A 22,365-nucleotide genomic window follows, 5' to 3' on the forward strand; every position below is an offset into this window, starting at 1 on the left:
AACCGAAGACTAGAAAGGTATCCTCAGAAATTTATACCAAACTTGGTTACATACGGCAACTTAGTCATCTGTCTGGAAGTAACAGATTGATGCATCAACAGAATGTCTCATAATGATAGATGAAGTCGTTCAATGCCAGCTTAGAGCAAAAGTGGTTGTCAGCTGACCTATGTGAACTTAACTGCGGACACAATTCAATGTCTAATGGTCATATGTTTGATTTGTCTAATAAACTAAGGCCTGGTCTACACTGCGGGGGGGGGTCGAACTAAGGTACGCAACTTCAGCTACGCGAATAGCATAGCTGAAGTTGAACTACCTTAGTTCGAACTACTTACCCGTCCTCACAGCGCGGGATCGACGTCCGTGGCTCCCCCGTCGACTCCGCCACCGCCGTTCGCGGTGGTGAAGTTCTAGAGTCGACAGGAGCGCGTTCGGAGTTCGATATATTGCATCTAGATGAGACGCGATATATAGAACTCCGAGAAATCGATTGCTACCCGCCGATATGGCGGGTAGTGAAGACGTACCCTAAATATCCTATCATCACTATATGGGCTCCTGCAGGACCCTCTGTGATCTACAAGATCCCAAGCCATGTACGGTCTCTGACCTCTTCTATGGGTGGACAAAGATGGTACAGGTAAGAGGATCCTCACAGAGGTGAGGCCCATCTTGTGGTTTTTTTTCGTAGAGAAAACAGAGCTAAATAAGTATAATACTTACAAAAGTTAAATAATTAGAATTTACTTTAAAAGCTAAAAACTTCCTTGATATTATTTGTACAACACGCTTCCATATCTAAAGTACTTGCAGGATACCTATGAGTGCAGTATCTGAACCCCAGGGCCTACTGTATATATCAGAGAACATGTTTGACTGCTATTGTGAATATTCAGCTTTTTAAAAAAGAAATACCGGTACTATTGTAATCCCAGCTGAGAAGCAGTGATCATTCTGATACAAATATTTCCCAAAAATATGAATAAAGGACAGTCACAATGCTTTGTTGGAATATTAAGACAACAGTAGATTGCATGTGAAAATATGGCAAGATTATTTAACCATCAGCAGGGTTCTGACCACAGAATTAACTCTTCTGTTCAGGTAGAATATATACTGATATAAAAGGTATTGGAAATAAAAATTCTATGTAATGCAATAGAAAAAGCATCAATTGACCTGGAGAGAGTTTTAATGAGCAACTCTAATCAGTATGTAGTTAAAAAATGTACCTTTTGTGTTTCTCTTAGATTCTTTCTTCAAGCCTGTATCATGGTATCCAGTGATCAGAATCTCTGTAGACTCACTATTCATAGACACTGAGGAGGCATTGCTTTTAGAACATTCTTGTTGCCTTTCTAAAGAAAGAAAGAAAAAGGCTTGCTCATATTGACTTCACCAGCTCTAGATATTACTGTAAAGATGCAATTACTATTTTGATCAGTAAAAATTCACTAAGGGTTAATAGTTTTGTATTATTATGTTTGTAATGGTGTAGCACCTAACAGCCACCATCATGGATGATGGAGCAGATCTTAGTTTTAAACAGAAAGCGGAATTTGATACATTAAGAAAAGAAAAGCTAAGCTGCTTATGATGAACCTCAGGCTTACTAGTACAAATACTATTCTATTTATTAATAACGGAATATACTAGGCTAAGCAATTTTTTTTAAGAGGCTATTTTTTCCATTCTCTGAGACTTACACATGTAATTTTTGCCTATAAATGTGTTTGTTTATTTAAATTTGAACACTAATGCAGAAAGCAGTGAAACAATAGGAAAACAACATACTTAAACTCACGTCACAAATCACTTGTATATCAGTGTTTTCTAAACTGATGTACAGGTCCATGTATCCTATACATTCTTAAGCAATATTTCTACTATCAGGAACAGCACATAAAAGTGATGAAGGTAAGAAAGCAAAAGAGAAGTTCTTGCTTATCACCTCTTGTAGACCAAGGCGTCTCAGCACTGGTTATGGATCATTTAACTTTAACTGCAGTGTGGATGGCTTAAAAATGTGGGCATTAGGCTACCTGGTGTTAAACAAATTAAAAAATGAGGGAAATATTCTAACCATAAAAGTTACAGGGTATAAAATATCTAAGGGGAAAAAATCTTCTGCTTGTTTGTTTGTTTTAAACTAACTGCTTATGCTGCTGGTAAGGAACACACTATAATAGTAAAGTTCTTCATCAGAAAGACAAAATGATAGCCGCTATATCTGGATCCTTTATGTTGGCTCCTCATTTAACTTGTTTCACACCATAGCCCTGTAATGAGCTGTGCATAGGGAGCCCGCAGAGAGCTCATTGCACATGCATGTTAACCCGGTAAGATCTCAATTGGGAAGTTTTTGGAAATACAGCTAAGAATCCCAGTATCACACCTTTATTACCGAAGCACAAGACAGTGAAGGCCCAATTTAAAATTTAGTTTTATATTTTAATCCCAGCATGGCAATTTCCAAACTCAACATCACTTACCATCACACGCATGGGGGCTGTAAACTTTGAGTATAGACATCATTCTGCTGCTGGGAATTCCATTCGTCTCATCTGTTTGTAAACCTTCTTTCCTGCTAAGAGCAAAGATATGGGAAAACACTACCACTGATTGTTTGTTGCTCTTTAAAGAACATGAGGGATCATGACCATTAGGTTTTTTTTTCTTTTTGTATACAGCTCCTATCAAAACAAAGATTTCCAAAGCTGCTGAAAGCAGATAGCAGCCTGGAGAGAATTATACCACCTTATCAGAAATGCTCAAATCTTAGCACATCCTATCCGGAACAGATTCTGACATGCTGGGTAGTTAAAGCAGATTTTTGACTACAAGGTACAATTTATCACATTCTGTGGGTGGGAAACTGAATAAGATACATCTATTACGTATTTTCACTACTTGTTTAGGTAGTAAAAACTGTGTGCCTATAGAATTGCTCAGCATAGATGGACATTCAGTACAAAAACAAAATACAAAAGGGGCTTGTAAAGGCTGGCGTGCAACTTGCTGTACTGATAAGGGGGGAGGTAAAGTGTTTGTTGTGGTGATACCATTATTTTACACTTCATGCAGCTTTTTTCCACGATGTCCAGTTTGACTCATTTCTTCTCAATGTGTGCTGCTTGCTTATAGTGTCATTCCCTGGTTAGCATAATAAGGTAATAGAAGAAGATTACATGCATTTCTCCCAAGACTTACCCATATTGCACTGATGATAGAATTCTAGTCTGAGTGTCTTTTTTGCAAAGATCAGTCCAAGGAATTAATGTTGTGGTCTGGCCTAAAAAAGAGTAGTTGAATGCCGAGTTTATTTTGTATACTGTCTATTAATATGTCTATTGTTGAATTACTAGCCTTTCACTACTTGGTTTTTCTCAGGATAGTTTTTAGAGCAGGGGGCGGCAACCTTTCAGAAGTGGTGTGTCGAGTTTTCATTTATTCACTCTAATTTAAGGTTTTGTGTGCCAGTCATACATTTTAACATTTTTAGAAGGTCTCTTTCTATAAGTCTATAATGAAACTGTTGTTGTATGTAAAGTAAATAAGGTTTTAAAAATGTTTAAGAAGCTTCATTTAAAATTAAATTAAAATGCAGAGCCCCCTTGACTGCTGGCCAGGACCCAGGCAGTGTGAGTGCCACTGAAAATCAGCTCACATGCCACCTTCGGCATGCATGCCATAGGTTGCCTACCCCTGTTTTAGAGCTTTGAAAAGCGCTGGCATGAGATGGCGATTTTTACATTAACAAGACCATTTTCGAATAATAAAAATGAAATGAAAAAATAAATGGGCTGAGTTCTGAAAATTCAAGTTTAAACTTTGTAAAGGAAGGAGGTTTTGAAACACCTCTAATTGCTAAAATCTACCTAAATTTCTACCATTTTCACCCATGTGCAGTGTGCTAATTGATTGGTTGTTTGCTTTGTCTTGTTCCTTCCTTTTATCCCTCCAGTATAAGCCTTGCTCTTTCTGTTCCTCTCCATCCTTCATTTTCCCTTTATAGTCGTCTCCCTCTTGCAACCTTTTCCTTGGCCTTCATTTGCCAATGGGGCTTCAGCCCTGCACTTAGCTATGTGTTGAAGGCTTTTGCTGAATCAGGGCCTTCAGTGCAGCAAATATGTGGAACCTTTGGGATGTGTGCATGCTGCCATGCTCAATAGCTGTTCTCTTATGAATAAGGTTTCCAGTGGCGCAAATGTGTCCCCTCAGTAAATGGCAGAAGGGATACAATCCATCTAAAAAACTAAATATCTAATTCATTTATAACTTTTTAGTGCTTTCTAATGAGCATTTGAACCAGCTTCTATATGCACAGAATGGTGCCATTTCTTTGTCTATTCATTCTTGCATAGCTGTGTCCTTCACTCTCCCATCCCAATGACTTTTCAAGCTGGACCATTGGTAGGTCCTGCTTTGTCCTTTGTACACACACAGGTTTTCCAATTGGTTTCAATCAGTCTCTCATTAGTTGAAGACCATTCAAACTGGGGCTCAGAACTTTTCTAAAGGGGAACTGCAGCTTCAAAAAGGTGGACTGTTTAAAATGAGAGCAGCAGAAAGTTCACCAAGTAAGATTATGGGGCCATTCTATAGGCCCGAAACCTGTCTTGAAAGGCTATTGGCTGTCCTGAGCCCCTGGGGTGTTGGGTACATTATAGAATTCAAAATGAATAACATCCATCCTGTAAAGGCGCATTTGCACAGTCTCAAGTGTGATCGGTATGGCACAGAGTTCCAATCATAACAAGAAATATTGTTCTGAAGTATACAGCCCTAGTTGTAAATTGTGTACTTATGCAAGGCACCACATTCACAATACAATATAGGGAAGAAGAGTAATGACTGAAATCGAAACAGATTGACTAGTCTGTTTTTCCAGTAAAAGCTGAAGTCTTAGAAATAAAACAAGCGTGCATTACATTTCACCAAGACACTCTTTTATAGCTCTTGTTCTTATGAGAGCCTGGGGTAAAACAGTGTACTTCACGGTCATGGGCGCCAACTTATATGGGCTCTTGGAGCTAAAGCCCCAGGAATATTCATAATCAGGGGCTCTGCTCCACCAATATTTGGAGCTAGGTTTTTTCCCCCCCGAAGCTTCCCTGCCTGAATGTAAAGAGAGCGCACAGCAAGTGTCTCTCTCCCTTGCTTTTGCTGCCGTAGCCTAAGGCTACAGCTGCAGCATTAGCATAAGAACAATGCTAACTAACTGCTGCTGTAGAGGGGGAGGGGAGTGGAGGGGGCCTCTTCTCCCCTCTCCTGCCCCTACCTGGAGGAGACGCGAACGGGACTTCCGGCCAGGAGAGGGACATCAATCACCTTAGCAGCTGCTGGGGCTTCCGTGAGTGTTTGACCCTATGATTCCCCCCCACCCCCAGCTCCAGCCCCCACTCCTACCCCCAGTGAGGCGCAGCAGGCTGCACAGGGGAGGCAGGAAGCCACATGTGAAGGCAATGCCCCCTCCCCCAGCACCCACCAACCCACCCGCCACAGGAGGGATGGGAGAGGGAGGCTTCCTAGACCTGAGCAGCTGGGGCTTGGATGAATTTTATGACACCCTGCTCCCCCACCCCATAGCCAGCCACCACCCTGCCTACCCCACTTCTGAAGTTATGGTGAGGGGCAGCATGGAAGGCCACCTGTGATGGCAAACCCCCCCCCCCCCAGAGTACTCATCATAGGAGAGGGGAGTGAGCTTTCTGGACCTGAGGGGCCCTAGGAGCATGTGCAGTGACTGTGGTGCAGAGTGAGTGTGCTGTGGGGGGTAGGGGGGCAGAGGAGGGGTCCCTCCCCTGGAGCTTGCTGCTGCCAGTGGTGGTGATGGGGAGTTCTCTCTGGCCCTAGCCCTGGGGCAGCCTGTCTGCACCCCAAGTTCCTCATCCTCAGCCCTGCCTCATCCCAAAGCCTGCACCCCCAGCACCAAGCACGCTCCTGCACTGTCAACCCCTCATCCCCAGCCCCACCCCAGAATCCTCACCTGAGGGGAAAAACGTGCAACTTAAATTTGGTGGTCAGTTTGGAGTATCATAGTATTTAGCACAATATTTGATTATTTTACACCCTTCAAAGTATGTAACTGGTCATATACAGGTGTTTTCTCTGAATACTGTCTGCGTGCCTCAGTTTCCCCAATGCATTTAAGGCTCTAGATGGTGGGATAAGGGGGTGTGATTGTTGTAAAGCCCTAGAGGGCCAGTGTGATGCCGTCTGCACAGATAATGGCTGCAACCCTGCCTCCAGGCAACTGATGGCCTGGGCCACCCCCCTGCAAGGTGCCAACTGAAGGTGTTGGAGAACAAAGAGATCAGGTGGCCTCCTAATGCCTGGAAAAGAGACAAAGGCCAGAGGAGGGAGTGTCAGTACCTGTGCAGACTTCCGAGAAGCGCATGGTGTGGAAGGGGATGCTGGGATGCTTTGGAACAACTCCATACAAAGCCAGTCAGGACTCTGGGGGAGCCTCCTCTCTGAGCATACTGTCTCCAGGGCAAGAAGCTTACACCTTCCTGGGTCCGACCTCGGAGCATTCAGCATGCCCTTCCACACCATGCACTTTCTGCAGCGAGTGTGCCCAGGCAGGTCCTGGGGCAACCAGAGGTCCCTGCACCCCAACTCCGCAGTCAGATGTGACTCTCAGCCAGACAGTAAAACAGAAGGTTTATTAGATGACAGGGATACAGTCTAAAACAGAGCTTGTAGGTACAGAAAACAGGACCCCTCAGTCAGGTCCATCTTGTGGGGTGGGGAGCCCAGACCCAAGTTCTGGGCCTCTCCCGATTTCCCCAGCCAGCTCCAAACTGACACTCCCTCCTCTGGCCTCTGTGTCTCTTCCAGACAAGGAGGCCACCTGATCTCTTTGTCCCCAACACCGTCAGTTGGCACTTTGCAGGGGAAACTGAGGCACCCACACAGTATTCAGAGAAAACATTAAGAACATTCCCACTTTGTCACAACAGGTGCAACAAAATTTAATACTGTATATTGAAGCAGGCAAGTGCTGCTTCTGACTTTCCACTTTTAATTGAACCTTGTAATCTTGTGGTGCTGACGCATTGTAGCTTCATTTTATATCAGCTTACAGGGTGAGAGCGGGGGTGGGGGAGACCACCAATTTGGGCCCCACCAAAAATTATATGAACCTGCCGCCTATGTTCACGGTGGCAGAAAATACAGAACAGGGTTTAGAACACCCTGCTCTGTATTTTACTTCCAAAATGATGGGGTATCACATGCTGTACAGGGGAGCTACATGTTTTTCATGAAGAAGCATTTTATTTAAACTCTAACCAATTCAAGTAGACTCGTTAAAATGTTTCAAATGCCATGCATGAGTGTCATGCATTTCATTGCTTGTCTTTTCCTAGACCTCTAAAGAGCCTGAGAAATAAACTGTGAAATGACATATTTTTGAGGCTGCCTGCTTTACCTTTCTTTCTGGCTGTTGCCATCTCTGCTAGCCGTTCATATTCCCTCTTAACATCCCATAGCTCTTCTTTCAGTCTGTGGTTTTCCTCATTTAGTTGGTGACAGAGTTCTCTCAACCTCCTGGACTCGCGTCTTAGTTGAAAAATCTCATGAAGGTCCTGATCATAGGTTGCTAGTGGAGTGTGCCTCTTGCTCACTGTGTTCATCTTTAAAATAAAAATGGCATGGCATTATTTCATTGCCTATAGCATGTAGATAATGCCTTGAGGGTAACTGTGGTGAGATTTTACATTTTGGAGAGAGAAACTGTGTGTGTGTGTGTGTGTGTGTGTGTGTGTGTGAATAAAGTATAGACATAAGAGTGGAAGCTAACTTCTTAAATGTGCTTTTGAAGTCAAATACATCTTCTCTGAGCTCTTGTAATGCTCATTTAAATACAGATCTGAGTTAAAATAATTCATAGAATTGCTTTGAATTCTACCTGCATGCTTTCCACAGCAAGAATAATTGCTTGGGAAGTTGCAGTAGTATAGGAAAGCCTATAAGATTAAAAAAAAGGGTTGAAATATAATAACAACGATGCTAATAGAGTAATAGCATGGTACTATGCAAAATATGGTTAAACTATTTAAGCGCAGGTTGGTTGTGACTCTAATAATCTATCAACCAAGGAGAGAAATGTACATGTGTTCATGAGCCATACAAATCACCAAGTGTATCATGAAATCCCCATACTGCGTTGCCTACCTTTAAAACTGAAAGCAAATTTTATTATAGCCATAAAAGATGTGGAGATGTTTCCCAGTAGCTTTCAGTGCTGTTCTTTAAAACTGGAATTGAAATATAACCATATTGCCCTGGATTGCTCATAAATACTACGAAAAACAAGTTTGTTTTACTAAAGTAGGTACTTTGTCAATATTGGGACCTTTCTTACAGTTAGGGGCCTAATCCCACAACCCATACGCACAGGGACAATCCCATGTGATGAAGGAATTGACTTCAATTGGATTGCTCTCAGGAGTAAAGACTTGACGGATCAGGGCTTAATTACTTTACACTTCTGTTATCAATGTGATGGAGCTGATGTCCTGTTGTAAGGACTCGAGGTACTGTATAAAAAACACAGTACAAAGCCAGCATGGTGGGAGTGGGAGGAAAGAATGCACAGGCCTGAGTCTGTTTGATAAACCAGATATTCTCCTTGGTTCATTTTGCTACAATACAAGATAACTGTACATATATTTTATGCATTAAATTGCATAGAAGTCTCCATTTGGTTAGCCAAAAAAAGCAACAAAATGCAAAGGACTCTTGTGAGAAGGGACAGTCTTGTGAGACCGAGTCCCCTTACAGCTCTGCTCCTTTTTCCCCCCTTCCCCTTTCCAGAAGGTCACATATTGGGATGGCTGTGGGGCTGGATGTGGCTTTCTCCTGAGTTTGCCAGTAACACACTGTCCATCAGCCAGAAGGGAAAGCTGGAGAAACTCTAGGCATCCAAATTCAAATGCCCCTCGGCTTTCTGTTCCCACTGTACTACAGAGCTAGCACAGCCAGTGCACGTTCTCCTTAGCCAACTTTGCATCACCCTTCTTTCCCCGTAATCAGGGCCACCCAGACGGGAGGGGGGGCAAGAGGGGCAATTTGCCCCCGGCCCCGCAGGGGCCCCCACGAGAGTTTTTTGGGGCCCCTGGAGCGGGGTCCTTCACTCGCTCCGGGGGCCCCGGAAAACTCTTGCGGGACCCCCAGAGCTTCTTCCGCTCCCGGTCTTCGGCGGCGGAGGGTACTTCCGCTCCGGGACTTGCCGCCGAAGTGCCGGGTCTTCGGTAGCAATTCGGCAGTGGGCCCCCCCCCCCCGCCACTGCAGACCCCAGGCCCCCTGAATCCTCTGGGCGGCCCTGCCCGTAATACACCATATTCTGAGTAAGCAGCCAGCAGCGAGGCCAGGGGTGGCCAAACCGCAGCTCATGAGCAGCATGCGGCTCTTTTACAGTTGAAGTGCAGCTTGCCACACCTGCCCATTCTCCACATACCAAACTGGGGTGGGGGCAGCTTGGGGTTTCTGCCCTGCAGCAGGGTGATGGGGCTAAGGGCTTCTGCCAGAGATGACTGGTGCCTGCTGATGGGGCGGGGGCACAATTTAAAGGTTTGTCCCCCGACAGCTTGATTCATGCCCCCCAAACCCAAGCGCACCCCTCTCTAATCTCAGTGGGCCCCTCCCTGCAGCTCCCAAGTGTTTGCTGCTGCCGCCCCCCGCAGCTGCCACTCCCAGCATGTTGGCTTCAGCAGCTGCCATGCATGCAGGGGGCCTGGCAGCAGCATGTGACTAAGTGGAGCCAGCAAACTCTGCAAAGATGGGGGGTGGTACATGACCCTACATGCCCCCACCCCATGTCATCTCTGGCTTTTGCCCAGCAGGGTGGGGAGTCTTGGGGCTTCAGTAGGAGCAGGGCTAAAGCCCTGACCCCCTGAAGGTGTTACTTGTGGGGCGGAAGACCCCCGCAGGGCAGAAGCCCCAAGACCTCCTTCCCCCCAGGGCAGGCGTGTCCTGGCTCTCAAACTTCTGAAGTTTGTCGTATGCGGCTCAGGGCTACCCCTAAGCTAGGCTTTCTCGGGCCTGGGAGATTCCTTACCATTTCCTTGAGAAGATTATTTTCTTCTTTGGATTCTTTTATCTTCTGCAGATATTCAGATTTTAACTGAGCCATTTCATTTTTCAGTTGTGAAATCTCTTCGTCTGCATTTGCCAGCTCCAGAACAGCAGCCTCATTGGCCTCCAGAAGATCACCGACCTGATTCTTAAGACTCACTGTAAAACAAACGTACCAGCATGTGTGACTTGGATATGTCAAAAGGGAAACATACCTCTTATTCTTTCTTTGACAATGCACTCCTAGGGAGAAAGAGCGGAGGCCTAGTGCTCTGAGCATCCAATTAGGAAATGAGAACTCCTAAGTCTTAATGAGACCAAATCCATCTGTGGCCTGGGGCAACTCTTTAAATGGGGGTGGGGAGGGTGGGTAATAAAATGTAGCTGCATCTCTGGCAAAGGGATTAGAGGTTAGTGGGTCTCATACTGTAGATCGGGCCCCCAAAGTGGGTCATGACCCCATTTCAATGGGGTCACCAGGGCTGGCATTAGACTTGCTCAGGCCCAGGGCTGAAGCCAAAAGACGTCAGCCCTGGGCAGTGGGGCTCAGGTTACAGCCCCCTGCATCTGGGGCTTCAGCTTTGGCTTCGTCCCCGCCTCCCTGGGGCGGTGGGGCTTGGGCTTAGGATCATGTAGTAATTTTTGTCATTAGAAGGGGGTTGTGGTGCAATGAAGTTTGAGAAGTGCTTAATGTTTAGCCAGTGCTGAATATTATGCTTAATAAATACTGAATAACCATATATAGTGTCTTTCCAATGCAATATAGATGGAATGAAAGACAACATGAAGCTGAATACAGAGAAGGTTTCTTGAGGCCTGATCCTGCATACACTTATGTAGGTGCTTAACTGCTGGTACATGAGCAGTCCCCTTGAGGTCAGTGGAACTATTAATGTGCCTAGAGTTTAGTAAGTACGTGTTTAGGGGATCGGGGTCTTAGTTAGTAGGAAGTTCTACTGATTAAAATTTGCCCATTCCCAGGTGCAAATGCTACCCTAGCAGCCACTATTTCTGCTCATGTGATTCCTTATTTGTGTATTAGAGGAGAGAAATAATGAAGAGCAAGCTCAAGGGGAAAAAAATCCATTAAGTTTCTAAATAGTCTTTTTTCTCTTGTACTGTACAGTTATTTTACAAATATTGGATTAGCTAGTTGTGTTAGTGGAGGGCAAAGTTGAGTACCAGGAATAAATGCTTAATGTGATTAGCTAAGAGTTTTGATGTGTGGCTCCCTTTAATGTTAGTAAGAGTTACAACTAAATTCCATCACTCACGTTACTACACTCATAGCATTTAATGTGGCAATATAAAGCAAAATACATGGTTTAGTGAATAGGGCACTGACCGGGATGCAGAAGACCTGGTTTTACATACAAGTCACAGGCTCCTTGTATGATTTTGCATAATCAGTTAATCTGCACTGTAAACTGGGGGAAATATTTTGTTACATCATGAAGAGAGATGTGAGGGAAAATGCCATGATGATTGTGTGGTAGGATGGTGATGAGGTCTGAGTAAGTTCTCAGATAGTACCTGGATAATATAACTACATGTATTTTCTGTAATCGTGTGCCTAGACCAGTGGTCCTCAAACTCTTCAGTGACACTTCATACCCATATGTCATTTAGCAAATTCTGCCTCAGCTCCTTGTTTTAAGCTACAGCAGAACCTCAGAGTTATGAACACTTTGGGAATGGAGGTTTGTAACTCTGAACAAAAAGTGATAGTTCTTTCAAAAGTTTGCAACTGAACATTGACTTAATAGAGCTTTGAAACTTTACTATGCAGAATAAAAATGCTGCTTTCTCTTTATTTTTTAGTAGTTTACATTTAACCACAGTACTGTCCTTTATTTGCTTTTTGTGTGTGTCGGCGGGGGGGGGGGGGGTGTCTCTGCTGCTGCCTGATTGCGTACTTCTGGTTTCAAATGAAGTGTGTGGTTAACTGGTCGGTTCATAACTCTGAGGTTTGTAACTCTGAGGTTCTACTGTAGCTTCTAATTGCTGGGTGAAAGATGTCCTGCCAAAAAGAATGTGCTAATCTATGAATGTGTTCAACAAAGAAAAGGAACAACAGACCCAGATAAATGACATTGCTTCATACCAATTTGCTGCTGTAGTATTAAAGCTGAGCTGTGGTCCAAGCTGAGGTGACTGGGGGTTGCCATCTTTTCCTTAAAACTCCTTGCCTCCTGCTAATGAAATCCATTTGTTTAGCATTTATTACCAAGGAAATGTTAACACCTTTCCAGAATTTTCTTCCCTTTATTAATTGGTTTAGTTTTCTTTTCATTCTTATTATTATGCATACATTTACTGTTCACCCCATGTGTCTCCCTATTGTTCTCCTTCATTCTTATGCTCCTTAGTAAATAAAAATGCGAAGCTGCTCTGAGTTTCAGTATTGCAGAGCATCGTCTGTTCTGACCATGAATCTGCAGCAGCTCAACAGTTCAAAACTATTTTTATCTCCTTTCCTGGCATTGCCATCTGTCTAGTGAAGAGCCCAGATTATCTGTTTCTAAAGCATTTCATTCCTGTGTCCCAGATTTGCTACAGCCCTTTTTAAAAGAAATTCCTCGCTGGTGTTAGCTGCACGTTCTGATCCTGAGTACCACCAATTTACACCAGTGTTTTGGCTGAAGTTGGTTATTTGTTCACATAAGCAAAACAGAGAGGCAAGGAAACGGGATGAAAAAATAGCTTTTGTAATTGCTGCTGCTTTAAATGTTACTTCACAATATAGTGCAGCTAAATGATTAATTTTGATTTTATTCAAGGACTGATCCTTATATCAACTTAACTGAATGTACTTCAAATACCATTTTTTCACTTTGCCTGCTTGATGTTATGCACAGCATTACTGTTACAGAGTGCATTAAATAGTCATTAAGGGGGTTATGTCAGTTGTTTTTCCAGCTATCACTCAATCAAAACCTTTTATCAATGGGTAATATACACCGAGGACAAATTCTCATTTTCAACAGCAAGTGGGCCAAACTAAACATGTCTCCTAAGCTCTGTAGGAGGTATGCCTGTGATCACACTAATGTATAATGGCATGTCTACTTTAGACAGAGGGAGGGAGGAGTGGGCACTGTGTGTGCCAGTAAGTTGCAACAGAGTGTGCATTGATTGGGTGATGGCACAGTTCCAAGTATACTGCAAGACAGGAGACCACAAACAGCCTTCAACTGCCCCAAAAGTGCACTTTGGCCCTGATTGCATCATAGTGGCCAATGGGAGTAGAAAGAAGCCACTATTGGTCACTAATTTGCCCACTGGTATCCTTGCTAAAAGACTTTTCTTTGTGAGGTGGAGCACGTGTGTGCAATGTGTCCTTCCTGCTAAAACACAGTTCATGGTGAAAGAATGGTTCTCTCTATTCTTGTTAGCTTAGTTTTTTTTATAACCCTTGTCTTATTTTTTTCTTCTGAAGATCTCTGGACTCTTTGGGTCCCTCTTTTCTTCTGTTACCCAGCAGCAGTTTCTGATTCAAATGCCTCCTCCAGCTCACCACATCATTTCTCAAAAATGAAATTGGGGATATTGAATAACTAATTTTATGATTTTCTTTTTTATGACAGAGTTGACCATGACCAGTGGGCCACAACCTGCTGGCAACCAGGCATCTGAACTCCAGGAGCAGGGAGCAATTAGCACTGCCCCCCTCCCCCCCACACCATACCACCACCACCAAAAAGGAAGCACCCCTGAAATTTGTCAAACAGACACAACTCACAGGGAGCACAGGACCAGGCCTTGAACTAATGGTTTTAAATTGTGTGTGTATATCTATTTCAAATCTAGTTGACACTAAGCCCGCAAGGTATATGTTCTCTTCTCGATACATGCACATAGCTGCTCTTCTCATTAATGGGAATGATGGACTAGATTTTCAAAGGAGTTACATGGGACAGTCCATGCTCAAGTTGCATTTAGTTGCAGTGACTGAATGAATCAGGTAACAGAGTTCAAAGGGCCCATTCTAAGAACTTTTACATGCTGATCTTTCATCTGCATATGCAATTGTTAAACACACCCTGCTTGTTAGGGAGAAAAAAATCTAATCAAATTTGCCCACTGAACATGTAGCACTCAGTAAAAAGCTATCACACCAAAGTATATGCAATGCAACAGTACCAAATCTAAAATGAACTGCACTGCTATTGAGACAAAGACCCATACACACATGGACACATCCTTGATTTTTGCAACCTTCTGTTTATTCATGTGACTATTCTGGGGATGGCAAAGTAGAGAAAAAGGACTAGTAACAACAAATTAATCTCCAATTATATAATTACTGTTTTTTGGATATCTTCAAAAGAGGAACAAAGGAACAAATCTGGAATCATCAGTAGTTTATAAAGATTTATTTCCAACTCTTAGGATTAGGTTCTGCCCAGACATTGTATTAAATATAGTTGAACTGTACTGGTCACAAAAGACAGAGGCAAAGGATTATGTGGATAACAAAGAATTGCATTTGCAATATCAATACATTTCATATCTTTCACATGTTGAAAGAGAGCCTGACCACAGATAATTATCTGCATGTATTCAGAGGTTTCACTTCTATACAATATTGGCAGGTGACTAATTTCACAGACATTTAGCAGCAGGAATGTAAAGTGCAGCAAGATCAGGACACTACATCAACTAGTATTACTGGTATCAAACTAAAGATATATGTCCTCTGTTCTAGCTGTGTCTCATTTTTTAAAGTGCTGTTATATATAATACCATCCTATATTTTCTTCTTTGACAGGATTACTGTGCTAGTAGATGGGATGGGTGGGGGTGGAAGCAGTAGAGGTGATATATATTGACTTTTAGTAAGACATTTGACACAGTTCCACGTGATATTCTCATAAGCAAACTAGGGAAATTGTTTAGATTAGATTACTATAAAGTTGGATGCACAGCTAGTTCAAAGACCACACTCAAAGTTATCAATGGTTCACACTCAAACTGGAAGGATGTACGTAGTGAGGTCTCATTGGGGTCAGGCCGGGGCCTGGTACTATTCAATCTTTTCATTAATGACTTGGAAAACGCAGTGGAAAGTATGCTTATAAAATTTGCTGATGACAACAAAATGGGAGGAATTCAAGCACTTTGGAGGATAAGCTTAGAATTCAAAATGACTTTGACAAATTAGAGAATTGGCATGAAATCAACTAGATAAAATTCAATAAAGTGCAATGTACAGCTACAAAATGGAGAATAACTGGGTAGGTGGTAGTACTGCTGAAAAAGATCTGGGGATAATAGTGGATCACAAATTGAATGAGAGTCCACAATGTGATGCAGTTGCAAAAAGGGCTGATATCATTCTGAGCTGTATTAACAGGATAGTCGTATGTAAAACACGGGAGGTAATTGTCCTGCTCTACTCAGCACTGGTGAGGCCTCTGTTGGAGTACTGTGTGCAGCTCTGAGTGCCACACTTTAGGAAAGATGTTGACAAATAGATTAGAGAAGAGCAACAAAAATGAAAACAGTTTTAGAAAACATAATGAGGAAAGGTTTAAAAAAAATGGCACATTTAGTCTTGAGAAAAGATGACTGAGGGGGACCTGATAGTCTTCAAATATGTTAAGGGCTGGTATAAAAAGGACTGTGATCAGTTGTTCTCCATGTCCACTGAAGGTAGGAAAAGAAATAATAGGCTTAATCTGCAGCAAGGGAGACTTAGGTTAGACTTTAGGAAAAATTAAGGGTAGTTAGCTCTGGAATAGGCTTCTGGGGGGGGGGGGGAGAGTTGGTAGAAACCCCATAACTGGAGGTTTATAAGAACAGATTGGTGGCAGTCTAGATTTAGTTTCTCCTGCTTCAGCACAGGAAGCTGGACTCAATGACTTCTTGAGGTCCCCTCTAGCCCTACGTTCTTCCAATTCTGTGATTCTAAAACAAACCTTGCATGAACACATCATTCCCTTTTCAGGATTTCACAGCTATTTTTACCAGAACGAGGCATCACACACTTGAGATACAGAAAAGTCTCAGTGTTTAAAAAAAAAAAGAAAAAAAAAGAGCAAAATCCTTTTACCTCCCTTTTGAACCTTTCATTTTCTGCAGAACGTAGGCACCATTCCTCCAACTGCTGCTGGTTCTCAATCTGCACTTTCTTTGTGAGCTGATTAATTTCCTCTGCTCTCTCAACCAGGGATTGCAGCAAATGCACGGATATATCCTGAGATTCTTCTGTCTCTGTTGCCTAGTTTTTAAAGTATAACAAAGGGTATTCTAGTTATTAACAGTTTGCTGCTGGCAGCAAAGTGAGAGCTCTAAAGCAGCTGAGACCATAGATACAATGAATGAGTTCATATGTTAAATTATGTATTAAAAATATACCATGTAGCTGAAATAGAAGAACCATTCGACCCAGTGAAATATGGTATTTTAAATGTCAGGCAAACAATTCTTAGCTTGTTACCTCTATAATATATATCATAATTAGTGGTTGGTTGGCATATTTGAACGAACACGTAAACAAGAAGTATAGTTTCAGAACGTTTATGTTCCTATGATACAGATTATATTTTTCTTTTTAAGTCACCTACATTTGTATAGGGTAAACTTTTAAAGTTGAATAAACAGTTACACAAGCAGAGAGCCATTAAAATTAGATCTCAAAGACTAAATATAAATACAACATAAAAGAATCAATAGATAGAAGTGGGATGTTGGAGCAACACAGTGCATTCAAGATGAGAAAAGAAACCAGTCAAATGAAATTTCTGCAGTGGTTTAACAGTTTTGTTGAACCAAAAATGTCCCTGAAGGTAATGACTGTTAAGCAGATCAAATTATAAATGTATTTTTCTGGCAGATAATCAGTATTCAGGGTATTTAAATACTGTTTGCTGCAAAACATCTTCTAGGCATCAGCATATAATCACACAAACATCATACCATGTCAGACTCTAAATAGCAACTGGAATGATTTATCTGGTTTTACACACACAAGGCTTATTTTAGACAAGCTGCCATCAAGAAGGCCCCTTTCTTTTATTGTTTTGTGCACAAAGACTGTATTTCAGGTTTTTTGTTTTAAATCCCTGTCCAAACTTAACAGCTGTTTCTTTCATTTTACCTTCATTGTCCTAGTTAGTCACTCTGTGCTCCTGCATCCCAAATTCAGCATCCCCAAAGCTCCTTGTGCGAGGCCATTACCTTCCATTTACATCCATATCACCCTTTGTGTTAGGCTTTAAACAACACAAAGCACAAGAGATGAGGCTTCAGCCAGCAAGACTGTTGGAGCAGCTGCAGTTGTGGCCTCCCATTAAAAATGTCAGTCAATACCAGGGGGATCAGAGAGTCTGAACAGTCGCTTCGTAGCAAAATCTGATCATCACTTCAATGTACAGAGAAGGGGCAGGACTCATTAAACTGAGAGAGCCATTTTTAATTTTGGCCATCTCCAACATTTATAATCATAACTTGTGTACCATCCAGCTACTTAAAAAGGCACTGTGCAGGGTGATTGTTAGCCTACAACAAAGGAGAATTTTCTGCACCACCAAATCCCGCCTATTGTGAAAGGTTCGGACTTATACCATCGTCTGCAACAGCAACATTTAGTGCCTGGTCGATTTACTCTATTCATAAATATACAATATGTCTCTTGAGTGTGTGTGCTCGTCACTGGTTTTTTTTTTGAGTTAATAGTACGTAGGCAATTACTGCCATTACTCTCGATTAGGGCTGTCGATTAATCGCAGTTAACTCACGCAATTAACTTTAAAAAATTAATCATGATTAAAAAATTGCAATTAATCACACTTTTAATCACATTGTTAAACAATAGAATAGCAATTGAAATGTATTAAATATTTTTGGATGTTTTTCTACATTTTCAAACATTGATTTCAATTATAACACAATAAAGTGTACACTGCTCACTTTACTTTTTTTATTACAAATATTTGCACTGTAAAAATGATAAAAGAAACAGTATTTTTCAATTCACCTGTAGCGCAATCTCTTTATTGTGAAAGGTCAAATTATAAATATAGATTTTTTTTGTTACATTGTACTCAAAAACAAAACAATACAAAGATTTAGAGCCTACAAGTCCACTCAGTCCTACTTCTCGTTCAGCCAAGCGCTAAGACAAATAAGCTTGTTTATATTTACGGGAGATACTGCTGCCTGCTTCTTAGTCATAATGTCACAACAAAGTGAAAACATGCATTCACGTGGGACTTTTGTAGCCAGCATCGCAAAGTATTTATGTGTCAAATATGATAAACATTCATATGCCCCTTCATGCTTCAGCCACCATTCCAGAGGATGTGCTTCTATGCTGATGACGCTTGTTAAAAAAAAGTGTTAATTAAATTTGTGACTGAACTCCTTGGGGGAAAATTGTATCCTGTTCTTTTACCCTCATTCTGCCATATATTTCATGTTAGTCTTGGATGATGACTCAGCACATGTTGCAGATTTGACAAAATACAAAGAAGGTACCAACGTGAGATTTCTAAATATAGCTACAGCACTCAACCCAAGGTTTAAGAATCTAAAGTGCCGTCCAAAATCTGAGAGGGATGAGATGTGGAGCATGCTTTTTCAGAAGTCTTAAAAAGCAACACTCTGATGTGGAAACTACAGAATCTGAACCATCAAAAATGAAAATGAACCTTCTGCTGTTGGCATCTGACTCATGATGAAAATGAACATGCGTTGATCTGCACTGCTTTGGATTGTTATCGAGCAGAACCCGTCATCAGCATGGACGTATGTCGTCTGGAATGGTGGTTGAAGCATGAAGGGACATATGAATCTTTAGTACAGCTGGCATGTAAATAACTTGCCAGATCTAACTGTTCTCATTTTCAGGTGACATTGTGAACAAGAAGGGGGCAGCATTGTCTCCTGCAAATGTAAACAAACTTGTTTGTCTGAGCAATTGTCGGAACAAAAATAGGACTGAGTGGATTTGTAGGCTCTAAAGATTTACATTGTTTTATTTTTTAATGCAGTTATTTTTTGTATATATTTCTACATTTGTAAGTTCAACTTTCACGATAAAGAGATTGCACTACAGTACTTGTATTAGGTGAATTGAAAAATACTATTTCTTTTGTTTCTTTACAGTGCAAATATTTGTAATAAAAATAAATGTAGTGAGAACTGTACACTTTGTTGTAATTAAAATCAATTTATTTGAAAAGATATAAAACATCCACAATATTTAAATTTATTTATTAACAGTGCAATTAATCATGATTAATTTTTTTAATCACTTGACAGCCCTACTCTCAATAAATCTTTATTAGTAACTTGAAATGTAGGGGCCTGATTCTCACTTACACTGAGGCTTGAAGTAGCTTTGAATGTAAATAAAGCACATCTGAAGATCCCTTTCCACTGCCAGACTAATGTAAAGGAATCTTAGTGTAAATGAGAAAACCAGGCCCTGCATTTCTTTTCCTGTGTTGACTCTTTTTGTTTAGTAAACTATCTTTCTTAGAGTGAAGCTGAAGGTAACGCTCTTTGTTCATGTACTAATAACTATAATGAAGCTGGTTGTTAACGGTATTCTACCCCTTGACCACAGTATTGTTTTAAAATCTACCAATCACCACCTGCTAACATGAGCATCACTAAAAATAGTCAAGTAATAAATAGATTTACATTGCTTTGGTACAATCAGCGTCGGTTTAATTTTCTCCCTGAGCCCAGCTTTGCACAGACAGTGGATGATGAGGCAGGCAGTAGGACTTGGCAAATTAGAAGCCCTGATTCCTACTTCAATCTCTGAACAAGAAGACATGCTGCAGTGCTCCTTAACCCCAAGTGCAGCCCTGAACTGCTTCTGTAAAGCAGCTTCTCCTTCCTTATGCCCATCAACACACACACAATAAACCCGCTCCACACATAGCCCTTAACAAGAGTATCTGCACTTTTTACCCCGTGTAGCAGCTATTAACTGCAAAGAAGATTCCGCAGCCTTACCTGACCCCTGCAGTACGGATGAGCGGCTACTGTAAAGATGCTTCCCCCTCCCCGTTCCCCCTTGTTCTAAGTGTGTCATATTGCTCCCACATCTATCCTTGGCTTTTCCTGCACACTCCCTACTTCCATCCTCCTTTGCTTCTGGTGTGAGAGACAGCAAGCCTCTCTGTAAAGGCTCATTCTTTCTTTCAAGCCCTCCTGCTGTGTGCTTTAGAAATGGAGATGAACAGAAGCTGTTTTTCCCCTTCCCTTTTGTTTTTAATGAGTGGATTTTTCTCAACTTAAGAGGATACATGTATGGATTAAAAAAAAACATTTTAGCTAGTTAGGCAGAGGCAGCAGGGAGAGCTGACAAGATTTATATATGGTTTCATTACTTTAAAATGTTTGTGAATTTAGGGCTGACAAATGGCAGTGCTGGAGTCTCAGGTTCTTTGTCTATTCCCATGACAGGGAACAGCACAGTCCCCATGCAAAAATAAATATGCATTTATTTTTATATGCAACTGTCCCCATGAATTTATTTGCTCCAGGCAGTTTAGGTGAAATCATCTTTCACCGTACCACTAGGTACAAGAGGTTAGTTCAATTCTTGGCCTCTTAGCTGTGACAGCCAACCAAAGCCAGTTGTTAGTGGCTTCTTGAGCTTCCCTGTGTACGAGGAGTGGGGACCACAGAGGCCACCGAATAGCCAAGTGATAAAACATTCAGTCATTGGGTGGGATTTTCAAGTGTCACCAAAAGAGTTAGGGGCTCAACTCCCACCGAAACCCAGTAGGAGCTCTTCACTTAACTCCTTCAGATGATTTTGGAAATTCCATCCACTAGCAACGTGATCTGTATTTTAACAGTAACCTAGGGTGGAAGCATTCTATTCCATTTCTAGTCCCCCAGACCATGAAAGCCTGAGTTTAATATGTTTCTGTATTCACTAGAAAATGCACTGCTTCTCAGCACTCTCACATACGTATGCTTTTTACCTTATGAATGTTAGAAACCCTGTCTGCAGATGATGATGTGCCACTGCCATATGCGCTCTTTGACAATGCTGCAATCATCTTAATCCCATGGTTTAAACCAGGACTTTCCTGATTCATTACTGCAAAGGATCCAATAGAGGAGCATTGTGATGCTGTTGTTTCTGTCTCTGACAACATCAGCGTTTCATCTGAATCAAGCAAATTCTGCGGATTAGCCAAGATGACTGCTTGTCCATCTGGCATCCCAGCTTCTGAAAGCCCCTCTGACCTTGGGCAGGGTGCAAGCAAACAAGGTGCAGTATCTGGAGAATGTTCTAAGTAGGCAGCTTCACTATGACTTGCTGGTCCAGTGTGTATCTGGGAGTAAATGTCTCTGGAAGTCATGCTGTGAGTAGCACCTGGACTATTATTATTACTAATCAGCTGAACAGGTATTTTGAAAGCAACTTCATCACCTATTATATCATCCACAATGTCCTGAGTAATATCTGCTGTTGGTTTATGTCTTCCATATGTGCCTTCTTGAGCTATGCTTGAGGAACGTGCCAAAGCACACTGTGATTGCTTAGATCTCAATGTCTTCCTTTCAAGTGGGTCGAAAGGCTCAGAAGAAGCAAGAGACAATACACTGTCAACTGACCCCCCTAGTCTATATTTGGAATATTTTAAGGATTCATCCTCATCCTCCTTACTGCGCAAAGTCTGCGAACTCCAGCTAGTTATCTGACCCAGTGGCTCCCTCAGTCTTAGCTCCCTGGCTCCAGCAGCCAGGCTAGATTGCTCTTTTTCTTTCAGAGCAGTATCATCTTTCTGGGCATCTCTGTTCCAGTCTGGAGAAGCCACCATGTTGTCATCCTGAAGCTGAGCTCCTTCAGCATTCCTTGAGGTCACATCCGATGCTGTGTTGGGCATTATGCTAATCATACTTGTTTAATTCCATGAGGTTAATTATGAACTTGCGATATCAAGGTAGCCAATCAGCAAAAGCTTTCTGCTCAGAATGCTGACAAAAACAAATATGAGTGTGTTAAAGTCCTGGAATGTGCCATGGTGCAGCTCAGCCATGTCATATTTTCAATATACAAGTATAATACAAATGTGGGGAAAGGCAATGGATGGAGCCGCTAGCGAAAGAGACGGAGTCAGAATTCTTAGATTTGGTTCCTGCTCTTCCCACTGACCTCTTATTTGACCTTCAGAAAGTCTCATAAGACTTCTGTGCTCCAGTTCACTTATGTGGTAAATGGATGTAGTCTGTAGATATGGGAAATCCCCACTATTGTATGAGAGGAGACAACTCAGTTGCCATTGGTGAATTTAGCCCTT

At 41.9% G+C, this 22,365-nt stretch overlaps 1 protein-coding gene across 7 annotated transcripts in view; it reads right to left on the reverse strand.

Annotated features, from left to right (window-relative positions):
• LOC123362613 overlaps positions 1–21,904 on the reverse strand; it is a 57,230-nt gene extending 35,326 nt beyond the window's left edge. For 5 of the 7 annotated variants that reach the window (XM_045003045.1, XM_045003317.1, XM_045003254.1 and 2 more), the window contains exons 1-8: positions 21,040–21,904; positions 16,143–16,310; positions 12,192–12,282; positions 10,071–10,246; positions 7,439–7,643; positions 3,214–3,295; positions 2,496–2,590; positions 1,236–1,361 (exon numbers count right to left, since the gene is read on the reverse strand). In XM_045003045.1, coding sequence (XP_044858980.1) covers positions 1,236–1,361; positions 2,496–2,590; positions 3,214–3,295; positions 7,439–7,643; positions 10,071–10,246; positions 12,192–12,282; positions 16,143–16,310; positions 21,040–21,885 — 1,789 coding nt within the window. In that variant the 5' untranslated portion in view covers positions 21,886–21,904. The remainder of the gene's footprint in view (positions 1–1,235; positions 1,362–2,495; positions 2,591–3,213; positions 3,296–7,438; positions 7,644–10,070; positions 10,247–12,191; positions 12,283–16,142; positions 16,311–21,039) is intronic. The other 2 variants (XM_045003113.1, XM_045003181.1) reach the window with 2 other exon arrangements.
• Between the last annotated feature and the right edge of the window lie 461 nt (positions 21,905–22,365).

Source organism: Mauremys mutica, chromosome 1 (assembly GCF_020497125.1).
Source record: "Mauremys mutica isolate MM-2020 ecotype Southern chromosome 1, ASM2049712v1, whole genome shotgun sequence".
NCBI classification, from domain to species: Eukaryota; Metazoa; Chordata; order Testudines; family Geoemydidae; genus Mauremys; species Mauremys mutica.